The sequence below is a fragment of the Vigna angularis genome, chromosome 6 (assembly GCF_016808095.1).
Source record: "Vigna angularis cultivar LongXiaoDou No.4 chromosome 6, ASM1680809v1, whole genome shotgun sequence".
NCBI lineage: Eukaryota > Viridiplantae > Streptophyta > Magnoliopsida > Fabales > Fabaceae > Vigna > Vigna angularis.
In genome coordinates, this window is record NC_068975.1 from 25,982,800 (window position 1) to 26,010,492 (window position 27,693).

The 27,693-nt window shown below is 35.2% G+C and overlaps 1 protein-coding gene across 3 annotated transcripts; it reads left to right on the plus strand.

Annotated features, from left to right (window-relative positions):
- The first annotated feature begins 574 nt into the window (after positions 1–574).
- LOC108342870 (piezo-type mechanosensitive ion channel homolog) lies at positions 575–27,622 on the plus strand. Of its 3 annotated transcripts, XM_017580747.2 has the most exons (21): positions 578–930; positions 1,658–1,738; positions 1,965–2,124; positions 2,241–2,401; positions 3,560–3,716; positions 3,838–4,024; positions 7,759–7,874; positions 8,586–8,670; positions 12,618–12,833; positions 12,915–13,089; positions 13,790–13,918; positions 14,321–14,494; positions 14,614–14,838; positions 15,012–16,526; positions 16,739–19,224; positions 20,155–20,550; positions 20,740–20,898; positions 21,857–22,360; positions 22,508–22,649; positions 26,767–26,911; positions 27,038–27,622. In XM_017580747.2, the coding sequence occupies exons 1-21, from the start codon at positions 882–884 to the stop codon at positions 27,171–27,173; spliced, it is 7,398 nt and encodes a 2,465-aa protein (XP_017436236.1). In that variant the 5' UTR covers positions 578–881; the 3' UTR covers positions 27,174–27,622. The 3 variants fall into 3 exon arrangements, with proteins under 3 accessions (XP_017436238.1, XP_017436236.1, XP_017436241.1); XM_017580749.2 differs by lacking the exons at positions 26,767–26,911; positions 27,038–27,622 and having other exon boundaries at positions 575–930; positions 21,857–22,271; positions 22,508–22,645; XM_017580752.2 differs by lacking the exons at positions 578–930; positions 1,658–1,738; positions 1,965–2,124; ... (3 more) ...; positions 7,759–7,874; positions 8,586–8,670 and adding an exon at positions 11,453–11,955.
- Positions 27,623–27,693: the final 71 nt, after the last annotated feature.

The following is a 27,693-nucleotide window of genomic DNA, read 5'->3' on the forward strand; positions in this document are numbered from 1 at the left end:
ATCATTTGATAAATTGCTGATTATTGTATAATTAGTATTGATGTATAATTGATTACATATGCTATTCTTAATCTAGGGACAATTTTAAAGTATGGTAATCAATTTATCATACAACACAATCAATTATTTTCATTAAAAAAAGAATGTTTGAAATGTTGAAATTTGGTTCAGCAAGTTTCATATAATCTATGGACATTCTATCATAGTCTTGACAATTTTTTGTTTCAATATATAAAATAAATTAATTTATTGAAAGATAAGAAATTAAACCAAATGCAATCGAAGATCTAAAATATCAAATTGATAATATGTCCATTTAAACCTCTACTGATTATTTTTCCTTCTCTTTTATTTTCAGCAAATATTAAATTTTTTTTTTCAGCAGCGGGTTTGTTAAAAATATTATTCTTAAATCATGACATATAAAATATAACGACTTAGAGACGTGAATTAACTTTATAAATACTATAAATATTTGTTAACTAACAACGTTTTTGTAAACATGATATGTCTATTCTATAAACCGAGATTGCCCTTCTATGATGAGTAATCGAATACAGTTGCCTCCAATTCAGGAGGGAAAGGAAAACTTGAGCACAAGGAGAATTTTGGCCCAGCTACGAATAAAAAACCATAAGCGTAAAACAAGCTTTGTCGCGTCTCAAATTTCAAACATCAATCTTCATTCCTAGCCGATTCCATTCACATTCCATTTTCCTCAATTCGCATGACACTTCTGTTACCTTTTCGATTTTGCAGTTCACATCGCCATGAGAACCAACAAGTTTACCGCGTTAACTTTCTGGGTTTCATGCGCGGATTGGATTCGATCTCTCTATAATGCTTGCACTGACAAGAGTTTTCAATCTTGAACAGTGGTAATGGCGAGGTTTATCCCTGGATTCGCATTGCCTATGCTCCTTCTGTTAGGTTTGCTTCACCTCTCCATTTTCTTCGCACATCATTTTGTTGAGTCTACAGTTCACCTATAGGCATTTTTTACTTGATGGAAGCTACTTCATATTGCACTTCTATAGAGTATATATTAAATAATAGTAACCAGCTTCATATGAATTTGACTTTCAATTGTGAAGAATTCACATTATTCATGTGAGTTGAATTTTTATGTGTTGCAAGTGTAAACAAGCAAAATTTACATGTCAATCAATTATAATCATCATTGACATTAAGGTATTTATGTAATAATTGGCAAACTTATAATGTATGACTGTTGCTGATTAAATGAAAGTATAAAATTCTTGTACACTGTCAGTATATATATATATATATATATATATATATATATATATATATATATATTATACTATTTATATATATTATATGATTTATTTACTCTATTCATTTTTACTGATCACAATGTTTTTTGAACTGGCTATTATTCGTGATCAGTTTGGGCTTTTCGAATAAAAAAAGTAAAGTTCCAGAGTATTATATTATTCGAGTAACTATCTTTGAGTGTATGCATACTTGTTCTTATGGTTTTGCATACAATAAGGACACGCAACCCTTATAGTTATAAAATTGATCCCGTCTTAAGTTTGAGAGGGATTGGTTGAAATTACATGAAGTCTATTGTATGGTCATAGTTGTTTTATTAGTAAAAATTGCAACTGACAACTTTTCTCTTTTCATGCAGCATCTTTGCTTAACTGGAGTTTGATATCGTTGCTTGATTTGATGGCATTCCTTTTCATTCAGTACACTGCTTCTAGAAAGGGTGAGAAGCTTGCTCCAATCCTTGTATGGATGTAAATACTGATTTTTCATGCCTTTTCTTACATCAAAAGATTTGGTGTCTAATAGGGAGTTTGGTGACACATTCTCTAATTTTATGTTTCTGTTTCCATTATTTCTTCATGACATTGCTGTTTTAGTATTTTTGGTGCTAATATATAATTATATATTTTCTTCATGTAGTAAACTATTTCTTTTTATGCAAACAGGATTCCGTGTTCATCAACAATATTTGATATCATGGTCCGTTCTAATGTTATCGTCTCTGACCTTACTCTCCCATGCCGTATTTCATATTGTTTTAGCCATTGAGGGGGATCATTGGAGTACTGCTGATGCTCAGTGGGCCGAGCTAATTGGATTTATACGGTATTCAAACTTTCTGTCTTATGGTTTTACCTTTTTTATATTATAGAGGTTTTATCCTCATTGTTTTGTTCTTCAGAATACACTACAAAAAAATACTGAATGAAATGATTTTGCAGAGTGCATTCTTGGAGGACTTTGCTGGGAGAGCACTTTTTGGTCACACAAGTATTAGCAACTTTTCTTTCTATAGTTGAAATCTATGGAAATTGGTTTGATCAAAATCTATGGTGGAGAGACTTTTGTTCTGGGCATCTATGTTATTTTGTTCTGCTGATAGGTTTGCCATACAAACTTCTCTTTTTGCCCTAAATTTTTGCTTTGGAATAGGGTTGTGTTTATGGCTTCTCTCCTGCGTGCTGATCATCTTTGTTTAAGAAGAGTTACTAGCTCACCATTGTTGGTATTTGAGGGACTTTTGCATTTTCGAACCTTGATTATTTTGAGTTTGTTCATGTCTTCTTTTTCTGTGTTCAATTTTCATGGATGGTTTAGCTTACCCTTTTTTGTAATTGACTTGTTATCCTGAATAAAGTTTATGTTTCTATATTATGAAAAAGACAAGTGGCACATACAATAACAAAGGTTTTTCTTAGGCTCTTAGGATGGCTATTTGCGTGATAGGTAGTAGGCCATGGAAGGTCTATATGAGAAGGACTAAGAGAAGACTTAGATATACTTGCCTCAAATTGAAACTGTTTGTGGTAATTGTGTCTTTAGATAGTTATTTGTGAGGCTTTGGCTCTAAGACTAAATTATTATTTTTATGTATTATGTCCATCTTAGTGCTGTAATTTTAGGCTGTTGGAGAGTTAAAATGACTGGTAATATATCAAATTAAAGTATATAAGTAGAGGGTAACCTTCACTTTTTAGTTGATTCTATGAGGTTAAGTTAAATCTAAACTCGAATTGTAAGATAGTCTGAGAGCCATTCCTAATAGTTGTTGTTTGGTTTCAAACCACTCATAGATGGCTATCCTACAAACTTCACGCTCAAGATGACGAGCTTTTGGCATGGATTGTGGTGTTGAAGATCCTATATCAATTAGAAATATGACCTAATTAAAGTATATAAGTGGAGAGATAACTTTCACTTTACAAGTCAGTTTGTATGATTGAGTTAGACTCAAATCCAAATTATAAGGTGATATTAGAGTTTATTCCAGCTATTGTTGTTTTTACAATTTCATCCATTATTGAGTTGTTATTGGATCTACAAAATTCCAATTCTTGGTGTGAGGAGGGGTGTTGGGGCACATCAACTGGCGATATCATTAAAATCAGGGTATATAAGTGAGATGTAAATAAAATTGTTACATTAATTCTTTTAGTTACATTATGTTTAGCCAATGAAATTGTGAATGACTGAATACCAATAACAAACTAATATACTTGTGTCTAATAATTATAAACGGATGTCCATTTTTTGGTTGTAGGATCTCATCTCAAGGGTACTTGCTGCTTATTGTTACCTGCCGTACAATTAATTGCTGGGATTAGTCATGTATCTTGGATTTCTTTCCCTTTTTTCATTTGTAGCAGCATAGGACTTGTTGATTGGTCATGGACAAGCAATTATTTAGGTATTTTTCGGTAAGCTCCCCCTTCCTCAAGCAGAAGAGTTATGATAAGGCCGTTTTTTTTGTTACTTACATATAATTTAGAATTGGAATTTTACTAGTTTATTAAAATTCTGGTTCATACAAACTTGTAGGTGGTGGAAATATCTTCTATTTTATGGTGGCTTCAATATCATTTTTCTGTATATATATCAACTTCCCATTGAATTCCCCGCAACTTTTAAGTGGATTTTTTTCCACTTTGGGTTGTTCAAAATTTCTACAAGTTCAGAATGGTCAGAAGTTTGTTCTGGTCTTTCACTTCTACTTTTCTACATTATGGTAAGAATATTAAATGCATCCCTATATTATTGAAAATGGAGTCAATATGTAACATAAAATAAGATAGCTATTTATCATTATGTGTTCGTGGAATGGTGGCGGGAATCAAGTAAATAAATATGAACATGTTGACTCGTATGCTTTTGAGTATTAAAGTATTATACTTAGACTGAATGGTTGCAAGATTAGCTTTATCCATATGGGATTTAGTACTACTAGCTCAACCAAATTTGTACAATGATATTTTGTCATTTACAGTTGATAATTCCTGTTGCTTATTTCCAATTTACAAAGCGGACTGAATTCCAGATACTTTGTATTCAGATCAACCAATAGCAACGACCATGCCTTTTCCCATTTGGTGGAGTCAGCTACTTGGATTAAACGATTTGTTTGATTCATTAATAGCTAGTCACAATAGATTAGTTATTCATTTCTTACTTATATTAGTGAATTAGTTAGTTATGTGGGATTGTTTGAAATAATAAATAAGAAAAGAGCTTCATAGAAAGGGGGGCGGTTGATTTGATCGCTTTGGAATGTTTGGACTTTAAAAGAGTGGCAAGGGGATATGGTCTCTTGAATACCTCGTGCGTTAATGTTATTCATCTCTGGCTCTGTTGTCAAAGTTTCTGATTAAAAGGAAAATACACATTTTGTAATTTCTAATCACCTATTCTATCTATTTTCTTATTGGTCCTGATCCAGTTCTATCAACAATTATTAGAGCACTGGTCCGGATTTTTTTAGGGGGAAGGGAGGGGATTGCTGTAAAAATGACATAAAGATAGATTCCAAGATTTGATGGCTGATTATGGCAGAGTAGTTCTTTGAATTAATGAAGGTATAAAAGTATAGAAGGTCATGTTAGCATTGGAAAGAGAAGCTCTCAAATGGCTGGTTACATGGAAGAATAATAACCAGTACTCAACCTGGACTTATCACGAGGTAGTGTACAATACCTTCCTATGAAATGTTTTTAGTTCGAATCCAAGATTTAGAAACCAGGGAGATGGAAAACGAATATAGAAATGAAGTTCAAGAGAAGAGCCAAAACTAGTGGAAAGAAAGACAAGAGTTGATTAGTGAAGGCAACAAGAAAACATAACAAAAGATGAATGTTTAGAGAGACCATAATCAAGGGAAAGAAACCAATACAAGAAGGGCACAAACATTAGCATGAACCTGACGAAAGCAGCCCACCAACATTTTGGACAAGTTATAGGAAAGCAAAAGAAAACAATGAAGTTCTTCAGATGAAGAATTATCGTGGCAAAAATGACAAGAATTTTTTTTTTTTTGTAAATAAGGCAAAATTAAGGGGAACCAAACGATTGACACAAAGGGAGAGCGAAGGACTCTTTTGAAGGCGATAGTGGAGGTTTTAAGTTAAGTGTAGTACCATGAACCCACCTCAAAGTACTCCACTTTTGCAAAAGTTGAATGAGAAATTCTAAGTATAAATACACAGGCTTTGATGCTCAATTTCACAACCAAAAGTACTGTTGAAAATAGAGCACTAGAGAAGCGAGGAGACGGTCTCATGTTTGTGTGATTGGATCTAAGATCTAAGTTAAAGATGATTGATTATCAGGAGTATGTGATATAAAATAACAGAATTTGTAATAGCAGATCTATTTAAAATCCTGCAAGTATTCAAAAGCCTGTATGTGTAGAAAATAACAATTATGTAATAGGATTTAAGAGTATATATTTGATAGCAAAAATATTAGAAAGCAATTTTCTATTCAAAACTACATAATGAGAATATGCAAGACCTTTTGATGTAGGAAAGTGTGAAAAGTTCAAGAACATGTTTGTATTGGTTGCCAAAGATGGTATAGAATTCAAGCCAGTATCCCACCCAGAGGTTAGGGTGAAATATTTGAAGCAACAAGTTGAAATACTCAACATTTGAAGGAGCCTAGAAACATTTAGAAGAAGACAAGATGCACCAAAATGACCAATAGAGGGACCAATAAGTGGAAGAGGACTATACTTAACATTTTCGTACATAGTATTAAGGGAAATTTTCTTTTTGAAGTCAACTGATGTAAGACAGTGAATTTTTTTTTTAAGATGATGAATAATGTTGTTCAGGAGAAGAAGGAAGAGAATATTGTCCAAATTGTTACAGATAGTATAGAAAAATACAAGGCAGTTTGGTATTTGTTGACCTAGAAGAAAAAAAAGAGTTATACTAGACACCTGCACAACTAGTTGCATTGACTTAATTTTGGAGGATTTTGAGAAGATTACACTCCATCAAAAGATGATAGCAATCTTCAAAGATTTGATCTTTTCTCTGGATTGATATGCGTGATAAATCTGAACTTTGTTCCAAATTTGAGAGGCGGGAGTGAGGTCGACCATTTGGTTGAGAACCGAGGTGTTCATAGATGCAAGAAGCCAAGCAACCAAGGGTTGATCTTGTTGCAAATATTGAAGGAAGGCAGGAATGATGACGCTGCTGATCGCATCTTCAGAAGATAGGTATTTTGGTGGAATGTCAAGACCGTCCAAGAAGCGGAAGAGTTGGAGCCCTTTAATGGTGGCAAACACTTGTTGCCATATCAAGAAATTGTCAGGGGTGAGTTTTAGAGAGATCGATGTATTGGAAGTGTGTGGGTGAAAGGAGGAAGGGACAACTGAGGTAACAGATTTGGGTGGGGAAGAAAAATTTGGAGAAGCCATGGCAAGGAGCTTTGATTACCATGTAAGAAAAAGGAAACAGAGAAGGAGATAGAAACACAGGGTGGAAGAAACGAAGAAGGAAATTATGTATTATTATCTCAACATATAAAAGAGAAGAGCAAATATATATAGAAACAGAAAGTAACTGAATTAGTTATTCTGTTATGTTATCAACTAGTGGTAAAAAAATTACAGCTTATATCTATTAAAAAGTTTGTCTCATTTCCTTGTTGTATAAATTTCCTAAGGGAACTTATTTGATTACACCTAACATGATGACCCTTTTGCCCCTTCTTGTTTGACTCTAGGATGTTCAAATGACAATACGAGATCACTCGTGAGGATGTTCGCATCCAAGAAGTGTAACATGTGACCCTATTTTTGTAGTTGATAAAATGCTTCTCTTTTTTCTAAATCAGTTGGCTATTCTAAAATTATTAGCTAATTAAAATTTTAGAACGTATTGTTCTCCCTGGGATTGAAGAAAAGAGTGGCTTGTTAGATGACAAAGAAGTCCTGCGCATTCTTTTAAATGAAGATAGTTTAAACCATAAAACCATGAAACAGAAGTATAACATGAAAAGGCGAAGAACATGAGAAATGACAGCCCATCCATACATGCTGTCAACAAAAGGTCATACACCCACTGCATTTAAGGTACAAATATGTTCAAAATCAGAGTAAATTCATAACTAGAAGCTACCACCGACAAGCAAACTAACTGAAATAAGTAATTAATTACGGCAGTTAAAAAGAAGAGTTTTGTGGCCTATAAATTTATCACATTCACACAATGCAATTCTATTGCATTTTAATTTAGCTAAACTTAAACTTGGTTATGGATTTCTTTCTTGAGTTTTGGCACTTGTATTGAGCAGAGAGGAAAGCGTTGAACACTTGCTATAAAATCTAGTTACCAATTGTGGCATTATATGACAATTTATTGAGATGATACACTCAAACAAGTAGTAGGCTAGATTTTTTCTGTCTGTTTTAAGATTTCCTTTAGGTTGGGTGATTATTCTCCAGCCTTGTTCCAGTTATCTTGGATTAGAAGCGAGCTAGCCGAAATGGAGATCATCACATCTACAAGAGAAAGTGACTTGACCGCGCAGCTTCTTCCTAAGAAGCATTCTAATTTTCTTCAAGAGTCCAGGTTACGCAGCTTCCTCATTTAATCCTTCTTTCTTTCTTGCTTTTGTTTTATTTCTTTGCCTTCTAAATAATGAAGTTAAAAAATACTGCATATTAGCAACGACGATGCTCTGGTTCAATGCCGCAATATGATTGTTCTTCTACCTTCGTATGATAATACTTCACTTGAGTTTGTCTATGAACTCAAGTGAGGTATTAGCGTATTACAATATTAATAAGATGATTATGGGTGAGATGTGAATGTTGTCGGTATGTACTGGAATTTTGTTGCAAGTAATTAATTTGTTGGCCTCTTCTCTCTTTTCTATTTTACGTGTATGAAGTAGAATAGTTTAAATATATTTTAGATGAAATGATTAAATTACTCCTTTTGCTTGCTAAGGAGTTTCTCGTGTTAGAAGAGATGCATGAATCGGGCACCTTTGCCAAAATAATCGTATATTAGATCTTTTTTATTTCTTTTGCTTTTCCACCTTGGTTTCAAACTCACGATTCCAACTTTTAACTAGTTTTATGTTTGATTCGGTGATCTTTTATAGGAACAATATCCATTAAAAACATATGCATGAGGTCCCCTCATCTAATCACCTATACAAGGAACTCTAACAATATTTATTTCTCTCATCTCTTGGTTTTGTAATTTTCTGACATGTCTGGTGTGATCTAACAATATTTATTTCTTTCATGTTTTGGTTTTGTATTTTTCTTACAGGTCTTGTATGAGGCACACTAATTTGTTATTGCGAGGAGTTGTTTCTCGGTCATTTAGTATCAACTTTCTTACATACGGTTTTCCGGTACCCTAGACATATCCATTTCTATTATTTTTTTTAATCATTACATTGCTTATTGGTAAAATTATGTGCAAAATTTACGTTTAATATGTGTTGGTGTAACATCCCAAAAATATAGCTGTAAACTATACTTAAGAGTGCTTATATTTACAATAAGATAGAACAGTTACAGAAAATAAAGCTAACTTACAGTTATCCTAAAATAACCATAAATTAAAACTTTAAAGAAACCTACACTAATACAAATTATAAAAGCAGACCGATCGGTCATACAAGAGGTGTATCGACCGAACGGTCTCACTCTTAGCGGAAACCATCCTCTCTAGCTAGTGCATGCTCCAGAGAACACTCAATATCTTCTGCTCACACCTACAAGGTGATCATTGCAATGACAAGGACGACCGAATGGATAACATGACAAGACAGGAAAGTAGGGTAAGCTTATGTAATTTAATTAATTCAGTATAACATATCATTCACACAATTCTGAGATATTCAATAGATCAATCATGCAACAACCAATCATACATTTCCAACCATAATCATACAACAATGCATGCAATGACCGACCACTTTACTCTGACTGTCCGGACTGTATGAATTTTGTGTAGCTACGGCGTTTTTGCACCCGGGTGATGTAATAGCTGGGATACCCTCAACAGCTGCCACCCAAAGTTAGTCCGTTCTGCCCAAGTTCACCTTATGGTCCAGGACCTCCTGCCATTCCCACACATGAGTTACTCTTCTCTACGTGAGAATGAGCAATCACGAAATATCAGGATAAACGCCAGCTAAGCTTTGTCCACATTCATACTTTACCATTCCAATACCATTCATGAGATATTCCTCCTTGGAATTCTCTTTTACATCCATTTTACTCAATTCATATCACTCTTCAATATCATCATACTTAACTATCAATTCAATCAAACAGAATGATAAAATAAAATACTAATCATGAACAAGACCGAAAGAGGTATTATCATGTTTATGAACGAGACCGAATGGAATAACACTCCTTAGTAACTGCATAACCGAACGCTATTTACCAAATTAACCACTTCATTGACCCGACTCCTAAGAGTTTAAACCGAACACTACTAAGCCTAGGCCGAATACTGTTTGATGCCGAATACCAGTAGCAAACTGAATACTATGAAGAAACCGAGAACTAGTACGATACCGAGCACTAATAATACTTATCTTTAGTCTAAGTCCGAACACTGAAGAGACCGAGTGCTAGTCTCAGACCTAGCACTGTAGAGACCGAATACTCTAGCTAATAAAAATATATATATATATATATATATATATATATATATATATATATATATATATATATATATATATATATATATATATATATATATATATATATATATATATAAAGCTGACCACGAAAACAATCTAACATTTATTCACATACTGAAAACGACTATAATGTTGATTACTTAACTTATTTGAATACCCTAACTAGGCTGATGATTAAGTAGAAATAGAAAACTAAAATTAAACTAAGTATTTATGTTTAAACCTACCAATAAAAGACCGAACGATCATTAACTAAAATTCTCTTCAGAAGGAGAATCCAGTTAAGACCGAACACATCAAAGGAAAACCGAACGGTCATGAATGACTCTCGGTTACAGTTTACAGAATTGTGTAGATTATTGCAGAATCACGATCAAACTATATTCATACCCAATTTATGCCTTTTCATCAATCATCAATACATTCAAACAAACATGCAATATTTCAACATCAACCAAATCATCAAACATAACATCATTCCAGCAAGTAAACAATCATGAAACGAGAATCACAATTAAATTACAAACTTCCCTTACCTCAAAGCAACTTGTCAGATTAAAACTTCTCCACAGTTTTGCTAAACCGCAAGTGATACCAAGACAGTTTACCGAGTCTGAAGATAATGAGACCATCTTTGTTTAAATTTTTTATTTATATGCTCATGCAACACTTGATCTCTTTATTTTGAGACATTTATCCCCCTCATAACACTAAATTTATGGACTCTCACAGTTGGCCATTTAAAATATTATAAAATCAAGAGACTATGTTAATCAGTTAATCCATAAATTTATCAAGTGATTAGTTGTATATTTGTAATTTGTAATTAACAAATTAATCAACCATATAACATTACAACAAATTCATGCTTGGTTATTTTGGGTGTCGAGAAAAAATGTGACAGTTTGTTGATTACTAAATTAATCACGTGAGATTATCCGTCAAATGTGTATTGGTCATATCAACATCTTTTGATTTCTTAGGGAGTGTTTGTTTCACGGTATCATCTTATATTCCCTGAAGTCACATTCTTGGAATTTTATATCCATGAATCATATTCCCATAAGTTGATTGTTATTACTAATTTAAAAAATATATAAAAAAGAGAAGAATGTAATGGAAATAGGTAGTTATAATAGACAATAATTTTCATCTCCATTTTAATATTTTATAGGTTTAATAATTTTCGAAGTTTTTATTTATGCAATAATATTTTAAACAGGTCTTTCAATTGTTTTTTATCTAATTAGGTTTTTATTTGTGTAGAATTGATTCAATTACATACTATTATTAATTTAAGTAAGCAGAGTTAAAAGTGCATGTTGACTTTGCAAAATATGAACCATGTGACACATTTACGTGGTATGTTGACTTTACAAAACTGAATCATATAGCACATTGAAAAAGTTAGTGATATGGATTTTGTAATTTTTAAATTAAAAAAATTTGAAATTTCATTAAATCCCTGATTTGCCAAAGTCCCTAATTAAAGGTTGCCTGGGTGTTCGAAGTTGTTTACAACATAGCTTTTTCACTCAATGCAGTTGGGAAACGTCGTGTCCTGAAACTCCATCATTGCCGCGTGTCTAAACGACGACCTTGATAACGCTTTTCTCTACTTCGCTGCGGCGCCGGAGGAGAACGGTGCCTCGTACAACGTGGTGATCTCGGGCTAGCGAGGTTTGGAAGCGTGAGGGAGGCGCAGAGGCTTTTCGAAGAGATGCCGCATCCGAATGTCGTGTTGTATACCGCCATGGTCAATGAGTACGCCAGGGTGGAGGGTGGGATTGGGCACGCGAGGGCGCTGTTTGAAGCGATGCCTCATAGGAGCGCGGTATGTGTGATGATCAATGGGTTGCCAGAAAATGGGTTGTACCGCAAAAGAATGATGTGGCAAGGACCGCTGTAATTACTGGGTTTCGTAAACAAAGGAAGATGGAATAGGCCAGAGCTTTGTTTGAAGAGATTGGTGCAGAGGTCCCAACCCAAAATTGTTTGCCTCGATTATTCGTAGTTTTCACACACTCCTTAATTAGGGATTTTGGCAAAGGATTTAATGAAATTCCAAATTTTTTAATTTAAAAATAACAAAACTCACTTCACTAACATGTGTCACATGGTTCAGATTTATAAAGTCATATCACGTGAGTGCATTCTTAACGTCGTTTCCTCAAATTCTTAAAGCCATTTCCTTAAATTAAGTTTACACAAATTGATACTTAATTGAGTTAAAAAATAATTGAATAACCTATTTAAGAAGTTTCTGAAGACCTTAAAAATGATTAAACTTATTTTATACCACCCCCTTCAGGGGAATAGGAGCAATTAAAATGTGAAGGACTTACTTTCCTGTTGATAAAGATACTGGAGAATATTTTTTTCATAGCCACCTATCCAACATGGGAATACTTAATTTCCATTTCCATCTTAATATTTTATACCAGCCCCTTCCGGAGAATACTTATCCCCATTTTCACGTTCCCAGGAATGAAGAAAGATAACATGAAACAAACCCCCTTTGATCAACTTGATCCTATTATCTAGTGTTCTCTTGTGATTCCTCTCTCCCTGTTTTGATCCATGACACATAACAGAACTTTTATGAGTTGATTAATTGCATTAGTTGGTATACCTTGCAGATTTCCTTGCTGGCTCTATCATTATGGAGTTTTCACTTCGCAAGTCTTGGCTCATTTGGATTGCTTGCTTATGTGGGATACATTTTGTATGCCTTTCCTTCCATGTTTCGGTTGCACTATTTAAATGGCATGCTTCTTGTTTTCATTCTGTTTTGGGCAGCTAGCACATATATCTTCAATGTGGTACTCACTTTCTCTAGTAACAAATCATGGAAGGTACACTTTGCTAGAGGCTTTTGATATCTTACAATTATATTAAAGAATCTTTTGTTGACATCCTCTATAAATCAATTGCAGGATATGGAAATATGGGAAACTATAGGCTTGTGGCATTACCCTATCCCAGGATACTACTTGCTTGCTCAATTTTGTCTTGGTTTTCTTTTTGCTATGTGTAGTCTTGTGAACAGTTCAGTTTTATTGTGCATTACTGGTCAAGGACAATTAACAGCTGATGAAGCTGTAGTGGAAGGTGACAGAACTAGACGGTCTGAGTAGACAAAGCTTACTACTGTGTGAAATTATGTTTTTCAAGTGCTTAACCAGATACTCCTTTTTAGTGAGATTTTATGAAATGATGATTGAGTTCCATAGTAAAATTCCCTTATATTCTACAAGGTTAGGAGATATATGCTAATGAAGGTGCATAACATTTGGCTATTTTTTTTTTTGTTAAAATTTAATAAGTTTTACTGGCTTTAGATTCATTTATGAAACACATTTAAATTTGATGTCTGCAGTCACTTTCAGAAGGTTTAACAATTGAATCAGCAAGAAAGCATGGCTGGGACATTTTTTAAATGATATAAATCTTGTATTTCTCAACACACATTTCTTTAAATAATGTCTTCTTGTTTGATTTTTATGTTTCACATCTATAGAAAAAAATGTGTTTTGCCTGAGATAAGTCTCTATCATGACACCTTATCCGAGCAAAATGTGCTGTTAATTTTTGCCAATGGAATATCTAATGCTATTTCATTTATCTTTTTCAAAAATATAATTATTATAAATTTGCAGTTTAAGGAATAAAATAATGATTCTTAAATGTGTTTTTTCATTCTTCCAATTATTTTGGCATATTGCTTATAGTGCTTATAAAATACTTTTTGCTGTTTTGGGTGAAATGTTTTATTTTTTATTTGTTTATTCTTTTTGTGCAAAATTTCTAGTGGAAGAAGAGACGACACTATCGGTTGTGGCTACAATAGCATGGGGACTACGCAAGTGCTCACATGCTGCAGTACTGATATTGATATTTCTTATTTCAATAAGATCTGGTATCGTTCATGCTGTTTATAGTAAGCACAATTGCCAACAACTTCCTTCTTTGTTAATTATACATTTGTTTGTTAACATGTTAATAAGGAATTATTTTTATTTGTATTTCCTGTTAGCGCAAGATGTTGGTCCAGTCCTAACCAAATTTTATAGGAATGGAGTTTTGATCCACAATTAATGTAAAGAGTTTTACAATACCCATGAACCACAAGGTTCCACCTGATTAAATAGCTCAAGTATTCAAATCAATTGAAAGACATGAGTTACAATTATGATGTGCATTTTCTTTTATATCTATAAAACCAAGAGTTTTACGCTGACTGTTAATCAAATTGAAACTTGCTTTGAAACATTGTCTTTAGAGTAGTTTGAGATGTATCAGTGTTCCTAATTTTTCTGACTGCTACCTTTTCTACATGCAGTGATTTTCTTTTTAATTTATCTATTAAGCCATGCAATCGACTGTAAATTACACCGAGCTATTATACTTCTATGTGAGGCACAGTTTGCCGTTCAATTCATTCTACAACTTGATTTGATCTCCAAAACTTTGGACCAGAAGGGTTCATATGCTTTTGAGATTCTCTCACAATTAGGTAAATTTTTTATGTAAGAATGAACTTGTAATGTGCTTTTTATGGTGCAAATGTAAAATATCTATTGTCTTAAACACAGTTATTTATGATATCTTTCTTCTGTTTTGTGAATGTTGCAGGTCTGCTTAATTATATCCATTCAGTGGATTTCTTCCAGATATCGATTCTTGCTTGTTTCTGTGCAATTCACAGTCATGGGCTGCAAACACTCATTTCACTGTCAGCTATCGTTCAGCAAACATCTTGTCCCCCATTTGGCTTTAGCATCTTGAGAGCTTTCTTGATCAGACCTGTTTGTTTATCAGGTTATAGTCCAAGGTCTAGTGAGAACCAAGGAACTCATGGTATAAGTTCAGTAAATATTGACTATACTTGAGGATTTCCATCTCATTTTACTTTGCTAAATAATTCCTCTTTGTCTTATCATCCTTTTGTTACTTTATTGGTTTAAGCTACATATTTAGCCTTAAGTGTATACTGGACGTTAATATTCTAACCATTCTATTTAATTACTCAGAGAGGAAGACTAAATCATATTTGGAGGTCATAAGACTGAGTTTCCTGTCTATTTATCGGTTGTGTGGCAAATACATTGCCTTCATAACAATTCTCTTCACTATATACCTTTGCACGCCCAACTATGCTTCATTTGGCTACTTATTCTTTCTTCTACTGTGGATAAGTGGGAGACAACTTGTTGGCAAATCAAGAAAGCATCTTTGGTATCCTATGAAAGTGTATGCTATAGTTGTGTTTATCTCCATTTACGGCATTGGTGTCTTTTCCAGCTCTGAGGGGTGGTTTCCTAGGATTGTTGATCTTCAAACTGCATTTGGTTATAACCCAGAAGCTTCGATGTTGCAAAACATTTGGAGATCTTTGGCTGTTTTGGTTGTGATGCAGCTATATAGCTATGAAAGGAGGAAGAGCAAAAGATCTGCATCTAGTGACTACAGTGGACCAGAAGTAGGACCCTTTGCTTTTGCCAGACGCCTTTTGTTTCAGCATGCCGAGAAAATACTATTTCTTGCCCTATTTTATGCATCCTTGTCGCCTATAAGTGCATTTGGTTTCCTGTACCTTCTTGGTCTAATCAATTGTTCAAGATTACCAAAGTTGTCTCATATTCCTGCAAAAGTATTTCTAATTTATTCAGGACTTCTTATATCGGTTGAATATCTTTTCCAGATGTGGGGAAATCAGGCTGAGATGCTCCCTGGTCAAGAGCACTTCCAGTTGTCATTATTTATGGGTTTGCAGTTGTATAAACCTGGTTTTAAAGGTTTGGAGTCAGGATTAAGGGGAAAGGTTGTGGTTATTGTAGCATGTATACTTCAATACAATGTTTTGCGTTGGTTGGAGAAAAACCATGTTCATGGAAATGGAGGAAAATGGAATGAACCTTGTCCTCTGTTCAATCCAATAGAAGTTTCCAATGAAATTACGGCCTGTGCACAGAGCAAACAATTGGAAAATTCCACTTCACCAACATTTAAAAAAAGTGGAAGAAGTCGGTCATGGCCAACTTCTAATTCTGCATTATCCCAGGGGGCAGATTCAGGGCCTGAAAGAGACAGTGCAAAAAAAATAAGATATTTTCATTTCTGGGAGAGTTCCAAGGATAGCTTGAAGTGGAATAGAAAACGGATTTTTTTCTTAAGAAAAGAAAGGATGGAGATGCAGAAGACTGTTTTAAAAGTATCCTTGAAGTTCTGGATTGAAAATATCTTCAATTTATTTGGTCTTGAAATCAACATGATTGCTTTGCTTCTTGCTAGCTTTGCTGTGTTGAATGCTATATCTCTGCTCTATATAGCATCACTTGCTGCTTGTGTTCTTCTTCATCGGCTACTAATTAAAAAACTATGGCCTGTTTTTGTTTTCTTATTTGCTTCCATCGTCATTATTGAATACTTGGCCATCTGGATGCACAACACTTATACGAACCAAGAGGAAGAACAAGTACCATGCAATGACTGTTGGAGAAGAGTATCAGATATACATTTTAGCTACTGCAAAAAATGTTGGTTAGGTATCTCTCCGTTAATTCATGGCTATGTGCGTTTAGATGGTTGGTATTAGGCATATATCTCGTGGGTTATGTGCATCCCATATAACAAACCTGAAGCCTGATTTCAATACTATAGTGTGCTTATTAGTGATAATTCAGAGCTCCATTCATTGTAAATTCTTGTTGTGTGATTACTTCTCCCAAATAATTTATGCTAAATATCGTTACTGCAGGAATTATTGTGGATGATCCTTATATGCTTATTTGGTATTATGGTGTTTTCATGTTTTCATGTCTCAAATTCCGTGCTGACCGGTCATCTTGTCTCACTGGATTGGAGATGTACCAGAAGATACTCTCCCAATGGAAATCTGCCTCAGTACTAAGTGATCTATCATTTGAGACAAAAGGATACTGGACATTTGTTGACCACCTGAGGCTTTATGGTTACTGTCACTTGCTAGATTTTGTTCTCTCGTTGATTTTGATTACAGGAACTCTTGAATATGATATTCTGCATCTTGGCTATCTCGGTTTTGCTCTGGTTTTCTTCCGAATGAGGCTAAAGATACTAAAGCAGGGAAATAAAATTTTTAAATTCTTAAGGATGTATAATTTTGTTCTCATTGTCATGTCACTTGCATATCAATCTCCTTTTGTTGGAAACTTCAGTAATTTCAAATTTGGTTCAATAGAATCCATTAATGGATTGATTGGATTGCACAAGTATGATTATGGGTTTCGAATTACATCAAGATCATCAATTGTGGAAATCATAATATTTGTGTTGGTAGCACTACAGTCATACATGTTTTCATTTCCAGAGTTTGCTTATGTTTCAAAACATCTCGAGAAAGAGCAGATTGGTGCCATACTTAGACAGCAGGAGAAGAAAGCTGCTTGGAAGACTGCTCATTTGCGGCATATTCGTAAAGCTGAGGAGTTGAAACATCTTCGGAGCTTGCAAGTAGAAAAGATGAAATCGGAGATGCTAAATCTTAAAAATCAGCTACATAATATTAACACTGAAGCAAATTGTAGTAATGCTTCTCTAAAAATTGATGGCCTAACAAATAGAGGAAACTCTTCCGTAGATTTGCATCCGGAAAATGGATTCAGGAAGCAAGATCTTGATATGACTACGGAGACAACTAGTCCATTTGATGGGAAACAATCTCTACTGAGTGAAAAATCAAAATGTCCACTGATACCACAATACCGGAAGCACCCAATGGTTTCTCCTCATGGAATTGTGGAGGGAAGGGAAAGAACTAAAAACAATAATGTTTTGGATTTGGAAATAAGAAATCGTTGTGAACTTCCAGGTAGGAGAAATTCTTTGGTTTCAGCTATATATTTCATAGGAAGTGGGCTATCTCAGTTACAATCTCTTGGAAATATGGCAGTTACAAATCTAATGAACTATCTAAAGATAGAACGTGGGGAACTAGAGTCAACTGAAGATTCTTCAGAGGATGAGGAATACTATGAGATTGAAATTGAGAATCAGAATGTCGGTGCCGAACCTTTAGAACCTGCAATTTCTACCCACTCTTTTCACGAGCATACTGTGCCTGATACTGCATGCCTCCAAATTGGAATTATTTTACGTTACATGTGGTCCCGAATGAGGTCAAATAATGATGTTGTTTGCTATTGCTGCTTTATTCTAATATATCTATGGTACTTCAGTTTACTTTCTGTGGTCTATCTAGCAGCTCTCTTCTTATATGCTCTCTGTCAAAATACTGGTCCCAGTTACATATTTTGGGTTATTATGCTAATCTATACGGAGGTGTGCATTTTGCTTCAGTACTTGTATCAAATCATCATTCAACATACCGAGTTTGAATTTCATGCTAGCTTACTTCAAAAATTAGGATTTCCTACTAAGCAAATAACATCATCTTTTGTGACAAGCAATTTACCATTTTTCCTGGTATATATATTCACTCTTGTGCAAATCTCCGTAACTGTGAAGGATGGGGGTTGGACAATTACTGCAGATCTCACCTTTTATAAGAGAAGAAATCAGAGGTGCATAGAGAATTTAAAGTGCTCCACCTACCGGGAGAGATTACCGAGATTATTTTTACCCGTGAAAAGTATACTGAAACTGATTATCAGAAGCCTCTGTAGGTACTGGAAATCATTGACATGGGATGCAGAAACTCCCCCTTACTTTGTCCAGCTGTCTATGGAAGTTATCTCGTGGCCTAAAGAGGGAATTCAACCAAAGAAAATTGAATCAAGAATAAATAAGTTGCTGAAGATCTTGCATAGGAGGAGATGCAAAGTGGATAACCATTTTAAATTGCACTCAGCAAGTAGGGTTCGTGTACAGAGCATTGAAAAAGGCGAAGAAAACGAAAACTTGTGTCTTGTTGTTTTTGAGGTGTTATATGCCTCCCCTCCTGTTGAATTTGCTTCTGAGGAATGGTACAGTTCATTAACCCCAGCGAAAGATGTATCTAATGAGATTCAGAAAGCTCAACAAGTTGGTATTTTTAAAGAAATTGCATTTCCATATCGCATACTATCCGTAATTGGTGGTGGAAAGAAGGAAATTGATCTGTATGCCTACATCTTTGGAGCTGATTTGGTTGTTTTCTTCTTAATTTCCATTTTATACGAAACAGTTATGAAAGCTAATAGTGAGTTTTTTGAAGTCTATCAGCTTGAAGATCAGTTCCCAGAAGATTTTGTATTAGTTCTCATGGTAAGTTTTTTTTTTTTCGGAATGTATTGATATAGATGGCTTTTATTTCATTTCTATGATGTATACTATAAGTCAAATACTGAGATGTAGGTGGCTGGTCATTTTGCTTGATGTGACTTGCCATTTATGTTCAAATGCATTGATTAAATAATTTACTGAAAGTTCATTGTAAAGATTGGGTCAGTTAGAAAACTATTCAACATCATCTAGTTGAACAAGGTCGTCTATTAATACTTTGGTTGTCTATTCTTTGCGTGTTGTTTGGTGAAAGATCGTCTAATACACCTATTGGAGTGAAGATATTTTGAAACACTTGTCTACTACTACAGATCGTCTTGTACACCTGTTTGGAGAAACATTGTCTTGTATGCTTGTTTAGTGGAGGATCGTCTGGTACACTAGTCTGTAGAGGGTCATCTTGTATAGCCAGCCATTTGTGTCTCTTCCACTATCTAGGTCATCATATGTTTTATGCCTGTGTTAAGCATGAAACATGGGAATCACATGTCACGTTTCTGTTAAGTGATATGTGCCATGATTCGTGAGAGTGTTATAGTTGTTTTGTATAAATAGGTACCTTTGTGTAAAACATGACGTTGAGTTGTTGAGTTCTAAAGTGAGCGAGCATTCACTGTCGTAAGAGAGAGACATTTGAGTTGTAATCTGTAGTTCTTTCTGTCGGTTTCTTAAAGAGAAGAACTTGTTCTTAGTGAATTTGTTTGGAGATGTAAATTAGAGTTTGTTAATACTCTAGTTGAACCTTGTTATCTTCTCGTGTTGTTATTCTTTCATTCGTTCTTATTATTATTCTTCAATTTCTTGTGGTGTTGGTGTTGAACATTCTAGTATCCGGTGAACTTGACGTTAATTCTACAACACACTGATGTTTATGTCTTGTTAGTTACTCAGCTTAAGATCTTTATCTTGCAGGTTGTCTTTTTCTTGATTGTGCTTGATCGAATTATATACCTCTGCTCATTTGCAACAGGAAAAGTTATTTTCTATTTATTCAACCTTATTCTCTTCACGTATTCTGTCACAAAATATGCTTGGGATATGGATCCTTTACACAGATATGCTGGGATACTAGCACTCCGAGCCATTTATCTCACAAAAGCAATTTCTCTGGTTTTGCAAGCCATACAAATTCATTTTGGGATTCCACATAAGAGCACTTTGTACAGGCAGTTTTTGACCAGTAGTGTTTCTCGGATTAATGTTTTGGGTTTTCGACTATATCGTGCTATACCTTTCCTTTATGAATTGAGATGTGTGCTAGATTGGTCTTGCACAACAACATCTTTGACTATGCATGACTGGCTCAAGGTATGTTGTCAACTGTTTTCACATGTTCCCCCTTGATTTTTTTTTTTTGCTGATACTGCTTATTAGTTACGCTATTAGCATGTTAATATTATAGGACTTCTCTTAATTGGCTATTCTCGAGCACAATAAACTGTAGGGCAATGTGCGTTTTTTTCCCTATTTATAACACTTTAACTTCTTATTTTCTAGTTAGAAGACATTCATTCAAGTCTGTTTCTTGTCAAATGCGATGTGGATCTGAATAGAGCCAGGCACCAACAAGGACAAAAGCAGACAAAAACGACGAAGTTCATCAATGGGATATGTTTATTTTTTGTATTACTATGTGTCATATGGGCTCCAATGTTGGTAAGAAACAAAAATCCAAGTATTTGCTTATTGGTTAAAATTTAAAAATAAAATTTACTACTTTGAGTTTCATCTGATTCTGAAATCCTTTTATACAATTAATGAAATGCATAATAATATGGGAATGACTTGGTCTACAAATGTTGAAGTAAATACCTTTCACGTGAGAAAGATAAGAAAACATTTTCAATTTAAAGAAGCAATTTGCTTGAAAATAACTTTCCATAGAACTATATGATATAATTTCTTCTTTCATAACTTTTAGCTGATGAATATGACTGGTTAATGAAAAGAAATATATAAAATCATTGGCACGGCTTCTCTTCCCCGAGTCACTGTAATGGCCCAATACCTGTTATGTACGTTTTAGCTTAGGTAATTGAATTATCTCAAGTTGGCTTGTTTGCTCCACTTCGATTATAATTTTTTGATAGGGAGCAGAGATATATTTTTCCTAGATTTAATAGATGTGTTCAAGTCCTGTAGATAAGAGCAGAGAATCCCAACCCCGAAAAATCTTTTGTCAAGTACTTGGACATATATTTGCTGTGCTGTAGCTAGACTATTGTCAGGCCTTGAAAATAGCATATTAGGAGTAAAAAAATCATGGAAGCGCTATATGGTCATGTCTGCTGTTTCAGATAGCTCATAGGTCATACCATAGGACTATTACCGGCACTTCTTTTTCTTTTCCTTTTGGGGAATGATGTAGCACTGGTCGGTTCAACACAATCCTGTTCTAAACTCTCGACTGTCATAATCCTATAATACATATTTCAAATATTTTATTTATATGCCTCTGTCATTTTGCAGATAAAAGCTGTTAAATGTTACTTTTACATTTTTGAGATCACTTGTGAAGTCTAGATTATAATAACATTGTAGGCAAAAAATATTCCTAAATCATTTACTGAAGTATCACTTCCACCATTTCCTCAAAATTACATTTTCTGGACAGATGTACAGCAGTGGTAACCCAACAAACATTGCGAACCCAATCAAAGATGCAAGTGCCAGGGTTGATATAAAGACATCAAGTGGACGGTTGACACTGTTTGAGACTACTTTGTGCGAGAAGATTTCTTGGGAAAATCTTGAAGCACGAACAAGTTTGGATCCCCAGGGTTATCTTAATGCATACAATGAGAAAGACATCCAATTAATTTGCTGCCAATCAGACGCAAGTACATTGTGGCATGTTCCACTAATTGTGCAGACCAGATTTATAAAGTCCCTTACGCGACGCATGGACATTTCTTTCTCCTGGGAATTTTTCAGAGATAGGCCTAAAGGAAAGGAAGCAGTCAAGTATGAATTGACCATAATGGAGCCGAATATTCCCACATCTTCAGAAGTGACTAAAGTTTTCAATGGTACTTCTAACAGTTTCGCAGTATTCAATATTTACCCTAGATATTTCCGAGTCACAGGGTCCGGAGATGTGCGATCCCTCGAACAGTCGGTATGTTTAAGAAGATATAATATGCCTAATCTAAGACTAAAAATATTTATTAAGACCAAAAAAATGTTCCTAGTTTACTTAGTTGAACTGCTACATTCCTTTACTAGCTATGGCTCAGATTATAATGGGCATATATGGTCCATGCAGGTTGAGCTGGTTAGTGGGGATCTTGTTCTTAACCGTGGAGATCCTGAGTGGTGGTCGTTTTATGATTTGGGCTATTTAGGCTCACTTGGATGTGGGAAGTTCCCAGGACCCATGGCTATAATTGTATCTGAAGAAACCCCGCGTAAGCTGAACTTAAACTTTAACACAGTTCCCTATTTAGTGTCTTTCATATGTTTGGGTTTGTTTCATCCTGCACCTCCAAACATTTCATCCTGCACCTCCAAAATTATCTAAATTAAAACAAATTTATGTACTTTTTGTTTTCATAAAAATAAAAATAGTCAGTTTTATTACCAGTAACTTGCTTTTTAGAATCATTACATTATAATATCAATCACCTCACTTCAAAAGTTTTTATAAACTTTCCTCTAAACTCACACTTGGTGTGTAACATCCCAGATTATATAGAAGCATATAACATAGTAAGTCCACATTTAAATAAAAGAGAACAGTTAGAGTAGACTGTAAACAAAGTAGTTAAGCTTACAGTCATCTCAGAATGAGGCATAATTTAAAACTTAAACGCAAGTAGAGTGTTTCAAAAGGATAGGAATCACCGGAAAAATCCTTAACAACTAAATAGTAATTCAAAATACAAGAAATACTAAGAGAGTCCTAAGGAGACTAAGCCGCAACATCGCCTTCCTCCAAAGCCTGCTCCAGAGGCACCTCATCCATCTCTGCTCACATCCAAGTGGATGATCATTGCAAAAGAAAGCATACCCAAGCAAACACAAACACACAAGTAAGGGTGAGCTAGATATAAAAATCATGTTATTAACAGGCATAGGCAACATGCAAGTAAAGGCGAATATACTATACTATACAAACATGACTTGTTGCCCTTAAACTTGACTCGTCCGGACTTAGAATGATTGCCGAGCTATGGCGGGTTATGCACTCGTGGTGGCTTCTACTGCTTTGCAAAGCCATTGCCAATGGGTTTCACCCTACCACACTCACGAGGTTAGTCCGTTATCACTCACCATGGGTCATACTAGAAGCACCCAAGACTAGGACCTCCTGCTACTCCTCACCACATGGTTCAATCCTCTCTATTTGAGAATGAAGGACCATTGGAGCGTCAGGAAAACCCCCAAGACTGAGCTACCATGCAAATCATTCTAAACACTACTAGAAGGGCACCACCATGTATCCCCTTGAGGATCATGGAATTACGTCCAATACTAATACTTTCCACTTTAACACCAACATGTTAATGCACATATAAACCCTTAAAGCAACTGGAATTATTAAGTAAAATAGCATACTGGAATAAACAGGAATAAAAGCCGAACACGAAACATCAACACTTAAAGGGCAAGACCGAACACCCTATGAATGGGGGAGACCGAACGGTGTCTCACTTCCCAAAGGACAGGACCGAACGGTCCATACATGGTAAGACTGAAGAAGTGGCCGAACACTATTCAGGATCGCTCACTAAGAGAGACCGAACGCTACCGGAGACCGAACGCCACTTAAGAGACTGAACACTACCAAGACCACCCACTAAGACCGTACGCTACTTAAGAGACCAAACTCTCTTTAAGAGACCGAACGCTACCTGAGACCATCCACTAAGACCGAACGCTCAACAAGACACAGCACTAAGGTCGAACTCCACTTAAGACCGAACGCTCAACAAGACAGAGTACTAAGACCGAGCTCCACTTAAGACCGAACGCTTAACAAGACAGAGCATTAAGGCCAAACTCCACTTAAGACCGAACGCTCAACAAGACAGAGTACTAAGGCCGAACTCCACTTAAGACCGAACGCTCAACAAGATGGAGTACTAAGGCCGAACTCCACTTAAAACCGAACGCTCAACAAGACAGATCACTAAGGCCGAACTCCACCTCAGACCGAACGCTAAGACAGACGCTAAGACCGAACGCTCAACAAGACAAATTACTAAGGCCAAACTCCACCTCAAACCGAACCCTCAACAAGACAAATTACTAAGGCCGAACTCCACCTCAGACCGAACGCTCAACAAGACGGAGTACTAAGGCCGAACTCCACTTAAGATCGAACACTAAGACCGAACGCTCAACAAGACAGATTACTAAGGCCGAACTCCACCTCAGACCGAACGATAAGACAGATGCTAAGACCGAACGCTGAGACAGATGCTAAGACCGAATGCTAAGACCGAACGCTCAACAAGACGGGGTACTAAGGTCGAACTCCACTTAAGATCGAACGCTAAGACCGAACGCTAAGACCGAACGCTAAGGCCGAACGGTTATCAATTGCGAAACTGCATAATTCTGCAGAATTATGAACAGTACCTAACCCAACTATTCCTAACCATTTTTATTAACTTCTAACACCCTTAATTCTTGTTTTATACTTAACTAAACTCATCTAAATGGTTCTAAACATTCCTACTACCATTCTAAAGTGATTAAGATCAAGTTTTGTCTTTTGAACATCAATTTCCACAACTTAAGGACCCAATTTCGATTTTTACCACTTCTAACATGTTCTAGTCCAGTTTTATGATCCTAACAGGTCACAAATGACTTGCCTAAGATGTCCCCACAGCCCAATTGTGCCCAGAACCCCTACTTCCCAAAACCACTACCTCACTTCCTCTCAAGTGACCCCAAAACACTACCAGTTTACTCAAAACAGTGCATACATCAAACATATCAATCTCAAATATCACCTCAGCCCAACCAAATCCACAGTCACAAATTTCCAGCATACAGTTCATATAGCAAATCTCAGAAACACAATTTCAACCCAAACAACATAATTGCACAGAGATCAGCACATTTGCACATTTCATAATAATAAACTTTAAGAAAACCTAGCTCCCCTTACCTTGAAACTTCTTTGCTCAGCTCTAAGACTTGCAGCTCCAGTACCCTACACGCGAATAATCTAGACAGCTCCCTACAACCCGCAATGCGGTGACCAAGAACAGCTCTTAGAGCTAGAATGAACGGAGGAAAACATAAAGAAGGGTACACTAGGCACATGCAACTTGCCCTAGGTCCCAAACAGCGGAGAACAGTGAAGAGCTACTTACCCGCTGAAGAATGAAAAATCTATTCGGATGGTTGCGAAGGTCTCTACGCCGCGGTCACTTCAGCACCACCTAATCCAACATGGAGGAACAAGCTTTTTAGAGAGAGAATGGGAAGCTGAGATAATGAGCTCAGCTCTGAGAAGTCCCTCCTAAGGTCATAGTGTCCTTAGTGTTATGGGCTTAGCTACTTCAACATAAGGCCCAACTGTCATATATTTTTAGGCCCTTACATGGTGCATAGTGATAGAAGACAAGGTTGACAAAGAAACCTAAGCATTAGAAGCAAGATAATATAGCAAGAATCAAACTACATCATGAACCTCATCTTTGCTTTAATTTTAGGAGTTCATAAAAGGCTGTGATTAATAGATTCATAAGAACATTAGGAAAGAAAGAACATGATATTGAAATAAGAACTTGAATAAGAACTTGAATAAGAACTGAATGGAAAATAAGTTTGGTGTAAGGTAAGAACAAATCTACAAATAATATATGAAAGTAACCAAATGAAAGCAGAAAAAAAAAGAGATGAGGATATCTCCTTGAATATCATTCTCAAAATAAGCGCATCCGAGAATCATTTGAATCAAGATTAGGCATAGAATGAGAAAAACTCACAAGAAATAATGTTGTAAAAAACTCTTCCAATTTTTTATATACCCAAAATAGATGTTTGATCCAAAATTTGAATTATATTAAAGAGGGAAAATTCAAATTCAAATTATAATTTAAAAGGTTCTCTCACGATTGAATTTGAGTGGTGCTTTCTTTGTTTGTGTAACTTGCTCTCCTAGGCAATAATATGAACACTTGTTTTCCATGTTTCCATTGGACTTTCTTCTCTCCTTTTCTTGGTTGAACTGTGCACTCCTTATTGAGATTTTGTTGAGTCTTCAATTGAAGCTCAATTTCAAACTCAGTCTAAAATTACAAATTTAAAGAAACTAAAAAACAAATTACAATTAAAAGAAAATGCAGTAAAATTAAATTTTAGTCTAAAATTACAACCAAAGTAAATTCCTATCTAGAAATTCAGACAAGTATTTTATTTTTTTAAAATAATGCAACCAAATATCATTTTAATCCTTACACTCATCACATAGTGTCCTATTCATGAGTTAGGCCGAATTCAGACATTGTTTCCTCACAGATTTTATCAATACACTGACTAATACCAATCTCCTTGTTGCTTAAGAGGGCATTATCGGTGACACTCTCAGCAAGTTTAGTATCTGGGGGCTGTACATTACCTTTGTCCTAGCAGTTGGACGTTTTATCCGATTACAATGTTCTGACTTGCGAATGAGAATTCCTTTTGAGAATCTTCCCTCGTGTGACAGGTGCTCGAGCAATTAATCCATCTTATAGATTGTTCATATGAGGCTCCCTTCTGTTTTAGTGAGGAATAAAACGAAGTGGATGCCAAAGGTTTCATAAGTGACCAAATAATTTGTTCATTGATGCAGATTGATGGCAATATGTGAAGATATATATGCTGCAAGAGCTGCTGGAGAGCTTGAAGTGGAAGAGATTTTATATTGGACGCTTGTTAAAATCTACCGTTCTCCACACATGTTGTTAGAGTATACTCAGGATGAATAAATTCTTGAAAGTCTTGGAAGATATTGTCTCCTATTGTATATTGCAGAATTATCGACATTTGAGCATAACCCCATTCTCAGATGGTTTCCGTTGGAAACACAAAACAGGAAGAGGAAGACCATATGCAAAGGCTGCTCAACCGAATGAATCTCGAGTTGTATATGGAGTCACTCGTACAATCAGAACTCACATATTGACTGAGGGATACTGCTTTTGGTTCTGGGTTATTCCATACTCTCTTCAGGAATTGGTCAAGGTAGCATACACACACTTTAAGATGTAAATTTGAGTGATTCCTACCTAAACTACCTTATATATGTGTAAGCCACTTGCTAAATCAGTTAATTATTTACCACAAATTATACATAAAAAAAATAGACTTATTCACATTGAGAGATATTAGCAATATAATATATTGCATGTTCATTTTAACATATTTTCTGCCACTAGTCAACATTTATTAGAAAAATATGATTTTTGTAAGTTTCACTTATCTAATGAATCTTGCATTTATAAAATG